Here is a 13,152-nt window from a genome sequence, read left to right on the forward strand (position 1 = left end):
GAGAAATAAGGATTGCAGAAGTTTATCTGGCCTTCAGGCTTAACCTTTCCTACAGGCAAGTAGCTACCTAAAAAGTCAAGACGTGCAGCTCCACGATGAAAATTCAGTTTACTTTCAATAAAGGACTGGTAGGTTTGAAGACCAGAACTCATAATTCAGCAAAGTCTGTTGTTCTATTTTAGGTTTCATGATGGAAATGGCTTCGTGGGACGGAGGAATTTCTAGGACAGTGCAATTTCTGGTACCACAGGTGTGTTATCTGGATAGCTCTCACCCCAGTTCAGTCTCTGTTGTGATATTCCTCGCAGACATAGCTAGGCACACTGCCGTAAACTCAAAAGAGCATAAGAAAATGCTAGCAGCTTTCTGTGTTTTAAGGGGAGAAGTGTTTGCATGCCATCAAGGCACTTAGTTTACTGTCAAAGATGTTAGTATCTGCCACTCAGGGGATCTTCGATTAAACCCCAAAGCTGAACTTAACTCATCTTTCCTTCCCTGCCCCACATTTATGTTATATCGATTCATAAAGGACATGAGCAGAGGATGATTCCGTGTTCTATGTAAAATTTAGCAAAACTTATCACTGAATGCACTACTGTTATCTAGGGGGTTTTCTGGTAATCAGACTTATTATTTGACAGAAATAGTGTAGGTTCTCAGAGGCTGGATCCAGAGAAACAGCCCTGCCCACAGCTGTGCAGTTAAATCAGCTCTGAAAGATAGTGTTCACATATTACACTCCATGTCTAGAACTACTGCCATTACTTCCATGTTTTAAAATACTTAAACATTTTTTTTAAATCAGTGATGATTTAACAAGTGCAAACTTTTTTTTTTCTTACCTCTCAACAGAGCATTTCTGAAGAAATGTTTTACCAACTTAGTAACATGCTTCCCCAGATCTTCCGAGTATCATCAACACTCACCCTGACATCCAAGCACTAAACCCCCTAGATTGATATCTGGCAGAAGAGGATGCGTAAACTATCCAGGAACTTGAGATGTGCTGGGACTCTGTCAAGCAAAAGATGCCCAGAAAGAGGACTTGCCACCCAAGCCACGAATCAAATCATGATAAACATCTGTTAAACGTTCCAAAATCCACATGCCGTACAGACTAGTGCTCAGCCCCTTACTTATACATTTATTCTTTTTTTTCTCTCTCACACACACACACACACACACACACACACACACACACACACACACTGTATTTTATTTTTACAAGAGATAAACTGACACCAAGCATTTGAAATGAATGACCACAACAAAAGCAACAATGACTGCAATTATCAAACACGAAACACACTCATACTATGTCATAATATGGACATTCAGTCCAGTAATCCTCCACTGTAACAGCTCCTTTACTTTGCAGAGAAAATTGATTTGTATATTTTTTGCCTCTGAGTCCTTGTGGGATTTTTTTTTCTTTCTTCAAACAGAAGGTCACAAAAATTATAATCATCCCCATCAGTTCACTAGTCCCATGTAATTGATTTTTTTTCATCTTTATCTTTTGTTAGCACTTTTATGAATTCATCAGTTTTCCATTAGAGTTCTGAAAATGCTTATTCATTCAGTTCAACAGTATAGTCAGTTACCAGAAACCTGTACTTGTCAGAGTCTTTTCCATGAATTCCCTGAAGATGAAACCCTTTTATAGGAACATTTTTGGGAAAGCGTCGGAGTACACCCAGAACTGTCTGTAAATGACAGAAGACTTAAAAATGACCACGGTTAAAGATTTGATGAAAGTTCATTATAATGCAATTGACAAGGAAATTTAGTTATTTGAGATATACATTTTAAAGTAATAACTAGAATTATGACTTATAACATTATACCAGAACATATAAGATTTTTAGAAATTTCATGTAATGTCTGAAACATTTATATTAACATATTTCCATACAAATAACCCAAAGAAAGTTTAGTATTAGTTGTTTTTTTTGTTTGTTTGGTTTTTTACACTGCAGATTCTTATTAGTCATCAGTTTTATACACATCAGTGTATACATGTCAATCCCAATCGCCCAATTCAGCACACCACCATCCCCACCCCACCGTGGTTTTCCCCACTTGGTGTCCATACGTTTGTTCTCTACATCTGTGTCTCAACTTCTGCCTTGCAAACAGGTTCATCTGTACCATTTTTCTAGGTTCCACTTACATGTGTTAATATACGATATTTGTTTTTCTCTTTCTGACTTCACTCTGTATGACAGTCTCTAGATCCATCCACGTCTCAACAAATGACTCAGTTTCATTCTTTTTTATGGCTGCATAATATTCCATTGTATATATTTACCACAACTTCTTTATTCATATATCTGTCAATGGGCATTTAGGTTGCTTCCATGACCTGGCTATTGTAAATAATGCTGCAATGAACACTGGGGTGCATGTGTCTTTTTGAATTATGGTTTTCTCTGGGTATACACCCAGTAATGCCAGTAATGGGATTGCTGGATCATATGGTAATTCTATTTTTAGTTTTTTAAGGAACCTCCATTCTGTTCTCCATAGTGGCTGTATCAATTTACATTCCCACCAACAGTGCAAAAGGGTTCCCTTTTCTCCACACCCTCTCCAGCATTTGTTGTTTGTAGAATTTCTGATGATGCCCATTCTAACTAGTGTGAGATGATACCTCATTATAGTTTTGATTTACATTTCTCTAATAATGAGTGATGTTGAGCAGCTGTTCATGTGATTCTTGTCCATCTGTAAGTCTTCTTCGGAGAACTGTCTATTTAGGTCTTCTGCCCATTTTTGGATTGGGTTGTTTGTTTCCTTAATATTGAGCTGCATGCGCTGTTTATATATTTCGGAGATTAATCCTTTGTCCATTGATTTGTTTGCGAATATTTTCTCCCATTCTGAGGGTTATCTTTTTGTCTTGTTTATGGTTTCCTTTGCTGTGCAAAAGCTTTGAAGTTTCATTAGGTCCCATTTGTTTATTTTTGTTTTTATTTCCATTACTCTAGGAAGTGGATCAAAAAAGATATTGCTGTGATTTATGTCAAAGAGTGTTCTTCCTATGTTTTCCTCTAAGAGTTTTATACTGTATGGTCTTACATTTAGGTCTCTAATCCATTTTGAGTTTATTTTTGTGTATGGTGTTACGGAGTGTTCTAATTTCATTCTTTTACATGTAGCTGTCCAGTTTTCCCAGCACCACTTATTGAAGAGACTGTCTTTTCTCCATTGTATATCTTTGCCTCCTTTGTCATAGATTAGTTGACCATAGGTGCGTGGGTTTATCTCTGGGCTTTCTGCCTTGTTCCATTGATCTATGTTTCTGTTTTTGTGCCAGTACCATATTGTCTTGATTACTGTAGCTTTGTAGTATAGTCTGAAGTCACGGAGTCTGATTCCTCCAGCTCCATTTTTTTCCCTCAAGACTGCTTTGGCTATTCAGGGTCTTTTGTGTCTCCATACAAATTTTAAGATAATTTGTTCTAGTTCCGTAAAAAGTGCCATTGGTAATTTGATAGGGATTGCATTGAATCTGTAGATCGCTTTGGGTAGTATAGTCATTTTCACAATGTTGATTCTTCCAATCCAAGAACATGGTAGATCTCTCCATCTGTTGGTATCATCTTTAATTTCTTTCATCAGTGTCTTATAGTTTTCTGCATACAGGTCTTTTGTTTCCCTAGGTAGGTTTACTCCTAGGTATTTTATTCTTTTTGTTGCCATGGTAAATGGGAGTGTTTCCATAATTTCTCTTTCAGATTTTTCATCATTAGTGTATAGGAATGCAAGAGATTTCTGTGCAATAATTTTGTATCCTGCAACTTTACCAAATTCATTGATTAGCTCGAGTAGTTTTCTGGTGGCATTTTTAGGATTCTCTATGTATAGTATGTCATCTACAAACAGTGACAGTTTTACTTCTTTTCCAATTTGCATTCCTTTTATTTCTTTTTTTCCTCTGATTGCCGTGGCTAGGACTTCCAAAACTATGTTGAATAATAGTGGTGAGAGTGGGCATACTTGTCTTGTTCCTGATCTTAAAGGAAATGCTTTCAGTTTTTCACCGTTGAGAATGATGTTTGCTGTGGGTTTATCATGTATGGCCTTTATTATGTGAGGAAGGTTCCCTCTATGCCCACTTTCTGGAGAGTTTTTATCATAAATGGGTGTTGAATTTTGTCAAAAGCTTTTTCTGCATCTATTGTGATGATCGTATGGTTTTTATTCCTCAATTTGTTAATATGGTGTATCACATTGATTTGTGTATATTGAAGAATCCTTGCATCCCTGGGATAAACCCCACTTGATCATGGTGTATGATCCTTTTAATGTGTTGTTGCATTCTGTTTGCTAGTATTTTGTTGAGGATTTTTGCGTCTATATTCATCAGTGATATTGGTCTGTCATTTTCCTTTTTGTAGTATCTTTGTCTGGTTTTGGTATCAGGGTAATGGTGGCCTCATAGAATGAGTTTGGGAGTGTTCCTTTGCAATTTTTTTGAAGAGTTTGAGAAGGATGGGTGTTAGCTCTTCTCTAAATGTTTGATAGAATTCACCTGTGAAGCCATCTGGTCCTGGACTTTTGTTTGTTGGAAGATTTTTAATTACAGTTTCAATTTCGTTACTTGTGATTGGTCTGTTCATATTTTCTATTTCTTCCTGGTTCAGTCTTGGAAGGTTATACCTTTCTAAGAACTTGTCCATTTCTTCCAGGTTTTCCATTTGATTGGCATAGAGTTGCTTGTATTAGTCTCTTAGGATGCTTTGTATTTCTGCAGTTTCTGTTGTAACTTCTCCTTTTTCATTTCTAATTTTGTTGACGTGAGTTCTCTCCCTCTTTTTCTTGATGAGTCTGGCTAATGGTTTATCAATTTTGTTTATCTTCTCAAAGAACCAGGTTTTAGTTTTATTGATCTTTGCTATTGTTTTCTTTGTTTCTCTTTCATTTATTTCTGCTCTGATCTTTATGATTTCTTTCCTTCTCCTAACTTTGGGTTTTGTTTGTTCTTCTTTCTCTAGTTCCTTTAGGTGTAAGGTTAGATTGTTTATTTGAGATTTTTCTTGTTTCTTGAAGTAGGCTTGTATAGCTATAAACTTCCCTCTTAGAACTGCTTTTGCTGCATCCCATAGGTTTTGGATCGTCGTGTTTTCATTGTCATTTGTCTCTAGGTATTTTTTGATTTCCTCTTTGATTTCTTCAGTGATCGCTTGGTTATTTAGTAACATATTGTTTAGCCACCATGTGTTTGTGTTTTTTATGTTCTTTTCCCTGTAATTCATTTCTAATCTCATAGCATTGTGGTCAGATAAGATGCGTGATATGATTTCAATTTTCTTAAATTTACTGAGGCTTGATTTGTGACCTAAGGTGTGATCTATCCTGGAGAATGTTCCGTGCGCACTTGAGAAGAAAGTGTAATCTGCTGTTTTTGGATGACATGTCTTATAAATATCAATTAAATCTATCTGGTCTGTTGTGTCATTTAAAGCTTCTGTTTCCTTATTTATTTTCATTTTGGATGATCTGTCCATTGGTGTAAGTGAGGTGTTAAGGTCCCCCACTATTATTGTGTTACTGTCAATTTCCTCTTTTATAGGTGTTAGCAGTTGCCTTATGTATTGAGTTGCTCCTATATTGGGTGCATATATATTTATAATTGTTATATCTTCTTCTTGGATTGATCCCTTGATCATGATGTAGTGTCCTTCCTTGTCTCTTGTAACATTCTGGGTTTTTTTGTTTGTTTTTTGTTTTTTTTTTTTTTACATTCTTTGTTTTAAAGTCTATTTTATCTGATATGAGTGTAGCTACTTCAGCTTTCTTTTGATTTCCATTTGCATGGAATATCTTTTTCCATCCCCTCACTTTCAGTCTGTATGTGTCCCTAGGTGTGAAGTGGGTCTCTTGTAGACAGCATATAGATGGGTCTTGTTTTTGTATCCATTCTGCAAGCCTGTGTCTTTTGGTTGAAGCATTTAATCCATTCACGTTTAAGGTAATTATCCATATGTATCTTCCTATGACCATTTTCTTAATTGTTTTGGGTTTGTTTTTGTAGGTCCTTTTCTTCTCTTGTGTTTCCTGCCTAGAGAAGTTCCTTTAGCATTTGTTGTAGAGCTGGTTTGGTGGTGTTGAATTCTCTTAGCTTTTGCTTGTCTGTAAAGCTTTTGATTTCTCCATCGAATCTGAATGAGATCCTTGCCGGGTAGAGTAATCTTGGTTGTAGGTTCTTCCCTTTCATCTCTTTAAGTGTATCATGCCACTCCCTTCAGGCTAGTAGAGTTTCTGCTGAGAAATCAGCTGTTAACCTTATGGGAGTTCCCTTGTATGTTATTTGTCATTTTTCCCTTGCTGCTTTCAATAATTTTTCTTTAATTTTTGCCAGTTTGATTACTATGTGTCTTGGCGTGTTTCTCCTTGGGTTTATCCTGTATGGGACTCTCTGTGCTTCCTGGACTTTGGTGGCTATTTCCTTTCCCATGTTAGGGAAGTTTTCGACTATAATCTCTTCAAATATTTTCTCAGGTCCTTTCTCTCTCTCTTCTCCTTCTTGGACCCCTATAATGTGAATGTTGTTGCATTTAATGCTGTCCCAGAGGTCTCTTAGGCTGTGTTCATTTGTTTTCATTCTTTTTTCTTTGTTCTTTTCCACAGCAGTGAATTCCACCGTTCTGTCTTCCAGGTCACTTATCCGTTCTTCTGTCTCAGTTATTCTGCTATTGATTCCTTCTAGTGTAGTTTTCATTTCAGTTATTGTATTGTTCATCTCTGTTGTTTGTTCTTTAATTCTTCTAGGTCTTTGCTAAACATTTCTTGCATCTTCTCGATCTTTGCCTCCATTGTTTTTCCCAGGTCCTGGATCATCTTTACTATCATTATTCTGAATTCTTTCTCTGGAAGGTTGCCTATCTCCACTTTATTTAGTTGTTTTTCTGGGGTTTTATCTTGTTCCTTCATGTGGTACATAGCCCTCTGCCTTTTCATCTTGTCTGTCTTTCTGTGAATGTGGCTTTTGTTCCACAGGCTGCAGGATTGTAGTTCTTCTTGCTTCTGCTCTCTGCCCTCTGGTGGATGAGGCTATCTAAGAGGCTTGATGGGAGGGACTGGTGGTGGGTATAGCTGGGTGTTGCTCTGGTGGGCAGAGCTCAGTAAAACTTTAATCCACTTGACTGTTGATGGGTGGGACTGGGTTCCCTTCCTGTTGGTTGTTTGGCCTGAGGCAACCCAACACTGGAGCCTACCCGGGCTCTTTGTTGGGGCTAGTGGCCGACTCTGGGAGGGCTCACACCAAGGAGTACTCCCCAGAACTTCTGCTGTCAGTGTCCTTGTCCTCAAGGTGAGACACAGCCACCCCCTGCCTCTGCAGGAGACCCTCCAACACTGGCAGGTAGGTCTGGTTCAGTCTCCCCTGGGGTCACTGCTCCTTCCCCTGGGTCCCGATGCACACACTACTTTGTGTGTGCCCTCCAAGAGTGGAGTCTCTTGTTTCCCCCAGTCCTGTCAAAGTCCTGCAATCAATTCCCACTATGCTTCAAAGTCTGATTCTCTAGGAATTCCTCTTCCCGTTGCCGGACCCCCAGGTTGGGAAGCCTGACGTGGGGCTCAGAACCTTCACTCCAGTGGGTGGACTTCTGTGGCATAAGTGTTCTCCAGTCTGTGAGTCACCCACCCAGCAGTTATGGGATTTGATTTTACTGTGATTGCGCCCTTCCTGCCATCTCATTGTGGCTTCTCCTTTGTCTTTGGATGTGGGGTATCTTTTTTGCTGAGTTCCAGTGTCTTCCTGTCGATGATTGTTCAGCAGTTCGTTGTGATTCTGGTGTTCTCGCAAGAGGGAGTGAGAGCACGTCCTTCTGCTCCGCCATCTTGGTTCCTTTCCTCTATACAGTTATTCTTAAAGTCTCTTTATGAAAAAAAAGTGTCCTTTTTTCCTACGATTATGTCCTATCTGTGAATATTCGTGAGTTAAAACTTCCACGTGTCCCACACAGATACTAGGTGTAGGAGACTATTCACTACAATTTCATGGAGATATTTGACTTTTCCAAAAGATTTGAATCATTCCGGGTACAAGGCTTAATTAACATACAAATAAAACCTTCCCTCTACCTTATTTTCCAATTAAATTTTAAAAATTACAAAGCAGTGAAATACACATTGCAAGTATGGATTCCTGTGATAATGCTTTCATAGAAGTGTATGGGACAAATGTGACTGTTTTAAGTCCCTCCCTTTCAGAAGCTTGCCTTTAAGGTGCTCTTTCTGAGATTTTATAAGAGTCAAAAAAGGACTTTGGATTCTTTACCCCTGTCTCATCTTCCCTTTGTGACCTCGCCCTTGTCCATTAATAACGTTTTGTGGGCTGGGAAAGTAGTGTGCCTACGTGCGGGCCTGGTGGAAGTCGGTCTAAAGCAGCAACTGGCAGTGTTTTAGTGACACTGAGTCAACATGGCGGTGATCAGACAGTGGGGAGCATCTTCATTTCTGCTTACTGCGCTCTCAGCTCCCTTAATCCTTTGGCTTCCTGCGTTACTTGGCCAATAACTGTGTCCCCGTTTCTGTCTCTGCTGTTTTGCCGCCTTTTCCACTGTCTTTCCTCGTAGAACTACATTCTCAGATGCTCCCTATCCCATCTAGAACATATTTGCTACAAGTAGTGACTACAACGAATAAAGGCATCTACAAAAGCAATAGTTTCATCCAATCCAAATTGTATGCAGATTGTAACTGGCCAGCAGACTGAACTGGAGGACGTCTGACATCATCATAAGATGGTCTGTCTTGATTCCAAGAAACAAAAAGCACTCTATTAGTAAGCCCAAATGTAATAACTTATGGAAACTCCTTTGGCACAGAGAAAACTTTCTCATAGAATGTGTCTTGATTTTCTACTCAAGGAAACAACTGTCCAGTAACAACCCTAAGGAGAACACCAGTCCAGACTGGGTCCATTACTCACTAACACTTTCCACATCCTTTTCCAAAGAGCCTGGTGATCCCACCAAGAACAAGGTAGGTGCTCTGTCCTTGGAGCCAGAAATTGTCTTCTGAGCATGAATGCTACCATTGCAACTGCTTCTACTGCAAAGCCATGTAGACAGACAGAAAACTGGGCTGTGCAGGCCCAGGGTCAGAGACTGTCAGGGTTTGTACTATGACAGGTCGAGTTGAAGTGGGTGTAGTATGATCAAAAGACGTTCAGTTTATGCCTAGTCAATAAATTAGGAGTTTGGGATTAGCAGATACAAACTACTATATATAATATAAAATAGATAACAAGGTCCGGTTACCTATAGTACAGGGGACTATAGTCAATATCTTGTAATAAACTATAATGGAAAAGGATCTGAAAAAGTATGTATCTGAATCACTTTGCTGTATACCAGAAACTAACACAACATTGTAAATCAACGATACTTCAGTAAAATCAAATTTAAAAAAAAATTTTAGTAAATGAATAAAAGGCATTCAAAAAGAGGAGGATGTTTTCACAGAATTCCTGTAACTAGGTGTAAAGCCAACAGCTTGAAGGGTGCAGTCAGGTGCAGGGATAAGGCTTCATTCACAAAAGGTGGGTGAGAGCTGCTACCCAGCTCTTCCTTTGTCACCTCAAGTCTGTTTTATTAGGTTTTATTAGGTATTAAGTGGTGGCTTTCACAGCAGGGCAATTTAAAGGTACCATTTGGCCTATGAAATCAAAATAAATGTATTAGGTATCTGTTTTTCACATGGTGCTGTATTATGAAATATACAGAAGTGGTAAGACTGGAAAAAATCAAGCTATGGTGTTATGTACCATTTTTATGAAGACACACCAAACACTAAGCCGATAACATACATAATTTACATACTTTAAAATACTAGATGGTAAAGATTTTAGATGAAGTCTGTAGTTTTGTATTTGGACTGAGAAGGACGAGATTAAGACTATTTCCCTGAGTGTTCTAGAAGCCTTCTTGGACGGGAGTGGTCTCAGACACTCCAAGAATAATGTGAAGAAGATGGCTTGGCCGGCTGAGAAGAGAAGGGGCATCCTCGGTGTCGGGTCCAGATGCGAGCAGGAGTAGATAAAGGAGGCGGGATACACAGCCCGGATGGTGAAGAAGCTGATCGCAAGAGCCTTCTGCGGATACGGGGCAGGGCCCGGGCCTTCGTGCAGACATTGGGGAAGACTGTCTCACTGAGCGTCAGGTTCTCTATTTGTACAAACAGTTAAGCATGCCTACGACAGACAACAAGGTCCTCAAGGCTTTAAAAACACACTTTGGAAATGAGGCAGGCACTGAGCCTGAGGTCTCCAGTCCCTACTGCCCTCTCCTCCCCTGCCCCCATTTCTGTTCTCAAAGCACAGAACCCAGCAAGGCTGTAACCTTGCCTCGATGGGGAAGGGTGGCACCAGCTGTTCCTCAGAATGACATTGCAATGGGAATGGAAGAAATGCATGAAAAGGAATTTCAAGAGAAACACAGCTTAGGTTGCCTGGGCGCTGGCAGACGTCTGACTGGTACAGTACATGCTGTCTGTGCCACTGCAGTTGGATCCTGGCTGATTCTCACAAGAAGAAAGAATGTTCCACAAAGGAAAGGTGAATTCACGGAGAGCTTCCTGTTCACGAGGCCCTCGGGAGAATCAGCAGAGCCGTGTTGAAAGAACGAACAAAGCTGAAGGAGTGGCTCCTCAGGCCTGTTCTCCAGCTTCCAGGTGAAGGAGTTCGCTTCTGCTACTTAGTTTTCCCATTTAGGTGGAGTTGGACTGCTTTGCCTAAAAGAAGTCAGGGCAGTGTAAACATCCTTATCATTATTTAGAAACAATAAACAATATTTTATAACACCTATTTACAAAAAGGTCCATGTGTTCAGAACCATTTAGATGGATGGTTTTCTATCCTTGAACCATCAATGAACCTTTCCATTATCTCCCCCACATTTCCCTGAAATGTTCTGAAAACGTTCCCTTAGCAAACAATTTGAGCAGTTATCTGTTTTTCATTCATCAAAGACATGTCTGTGGAGCTGAGAGATAGATGGTATTAGCAAGCAATAGATAGTATCGTGGCATAGGATTATCACTGTACAGGGACTTCCCTGGTGGCGCAGTGGTTAAGAATCCACCTGCCAATGCAGGGGACACAGATTTGAGCCCTGGTCCAGGAAGATACCACGTGCCACGGAGCAACTAAGCCCGTGCACTGTAACTACTGAGCCTGTGCTCTAGAGCCCGTGCGCCACAATTACTAAGCCTGCGTGCTGCAACTACTGAAGGCCGTGCTCCTAGAGCCCGTGCTGTAAAAAGAGGAGCCACTGTAATGAGAAGCCCGCACACCGCAAGTAGCCCCCGCTCGCCGCAACTAGAGAAAAGCCCATGCGCAGCAACAAAGACCCAACTCAGCCAAAAATAAATAAAATAAAATAAATAAAATACTGATGAATTACAATAACAAAAAAAATTGTCACTCTATAGTTCCAGGCAGGTTCACAAAATCAAAAACAAAACCTTGCCATTTTATGTTAACCTGTGAAGTCTTGTCCTAGTGAAATGTATTTTTGGAAATATTTTTTTTCAATAGCTCAGTGACATATTTAAGACAACTCTAAGGACCACTAATTCCAGAAACCTCAAGGTGGGAAACACAGCTTTAGAAGGAAATGTTTACATGAGAATATGTTACAAAGGGAGGGTGGGGTAAGGACCACGTAGCGGCAGATTGACCTGAGTCCTGTTCAATACACAGCAAGTGTTTGCCGAGTTTCTTCTATACACGAAGGCACAGAGCTGAGCAAGATGCAGCCTCTAGAAGGCAGTACAAAGGCAATGGACTTGAGGAGCTATTTGATTAAAGTAAGAAGATTTAGACTTTTCTGTGGCCTGTGATGCTGACAGTGTCTCATGACCAGAACAAAATCCCAACTAAACCCGAGAATGGATGGGTAGCCTCCTGAGGTTCCCTGCAGGACTAACACGTGAGGTCCTGTTCCATATGCACAGCTACAGTTACTACTACTGCTGCTTTTCCTGTCTTCCCAGAAGAAGCAGAGTTCCTCCCGTGTCCGAGTCTGAGAACTGGCTCAACTTCATGCTACGTGCAGTGAATCCTCACTCATCGTGGCCTCTACGTTTGCAAATTCTCCTGCTTGCTAAAATGTATTTGTAGCTCCAAAATAATAAAGCATTTACAAAAGCAATAGTCTCATCACCTCCAAGTTGCGTGGATATTGTAACCGACCCTCAGGATGAAAGGGGGGCCCTTTGGCACCGTCTTGGGCATCATTTGTGCACATGCACAGAGCAGCGGAAAACCGAGTCGCCGGACACACACACACTCCCAGTTGAGAGAACAAGGGTGACCCTCCACCTTCCGGTCTCAGCTCCACTAACATAAACAAGTGTCCTTTTCAAGGTCTATTTCCTGCCACATTTTTTACATTTTTGTGCTTTTTCTTGGTGATTTTGCTGTTTAAAATGCCCCCCAAGTGTAGTGCTGAAAGGCTATCTGGGATTCGTAAGTGCAAGGAAGGTGTGCTGTGCCTTATGGGGAAATACAGGTGTTACGTGAGCTCTGTCCACTTAGGCATCAGTTGCGGCGCGGCTGGTCGTGAGTTCAGCGTTAATGGGTCAACGACCTGTATTAAATAGGAGTCTTTAGAAAGGATCGCACATAAGAAAGGGTATGTATTGACTGGCAATGAAAATGTGATGAGAGGCTTGCAGGATTTGTAACTCAGGGTCCACAGCGCCAGAGTCGACTGTCTGCCTGTCTTCTCTCGCAGGCAGGAGAGCATGACGAGCTCTCTGCGGATGCCTTTGGCACATAGAGAATGAAACCCAGAACACAGTACCCAAGAAGCACGCAGATCCTTTCTGGAGATGTTGAGGGATGAAGCAGAAACCGTGCAGTTTCGGTGTGACACCTGTGTTAGTGGGTCTCTCCCTCCCTCTGTGTTCTCTTCTGCTTTCTATCCTTCTTTCCTTTTCTTTCTTTATGGTGAAGTCCTGGGTCCTTGTTATCTGCTCCTCTGTGCTCAAAACTCTCAGCATGACAGTCTGACATCAGGGATGGGAACCCAGTTATATCTGCCTCAAAGACTGCCTCCCTGATTTACTTGCCATGGCTTGTCTCCAGGCATATTAGCTACCCTCGGAAGCGTGTTTCCTCAACTGTAAGCTAGGAAA

General features: G+C 40.6%; 1 protein-coding gene across 4 annotated transcripts in view; it reads left to right on the plus strand.

The window, feature by feature from the left end:
- Positions 1-2,394, plus strand: part of FERRY3 (FERRY endosomal RAB5 effector complex subunit 3) — a 38,279-nt gene extending 35,885 nt beyond the window's left edge. For all 4 annotated transcript variants that reach the window (XM_019925951.3, XM_019925953.2, XM_033867167.2 and 1 more), the window contains 2 exons: positions 183-250; positions 853-2,394. In XM_019925951.3, coding sequence (XP_019781510.2) covers positions 183-250; positions 853-945 — 161 coding nt within the window. In that variant the 3' untranslated portion in view covers positions 946-2,394. The remainder of the gene's footprint in view (positions 1-182; positions 251-852) is intronic.
- The last annotated feature ends 10,758 nt before the right edge of the window (positions 2,395-13,152 follow it).

This window comes from Tursiops truncatus, chromosome 11 (genome assembly GCF_011762595.2).
Source record: "Tursiops truncatus isolate mTurTru1 chromosome 11, mTurTru1.mat.Y, whole genome shotgun sequence".
Lineage (NCBI taxonomy): Eukaryota > Metazoa > Chordata > Mammalia > Artiodactyla > Delphinidae > Tursiops > Tursiops truncatus.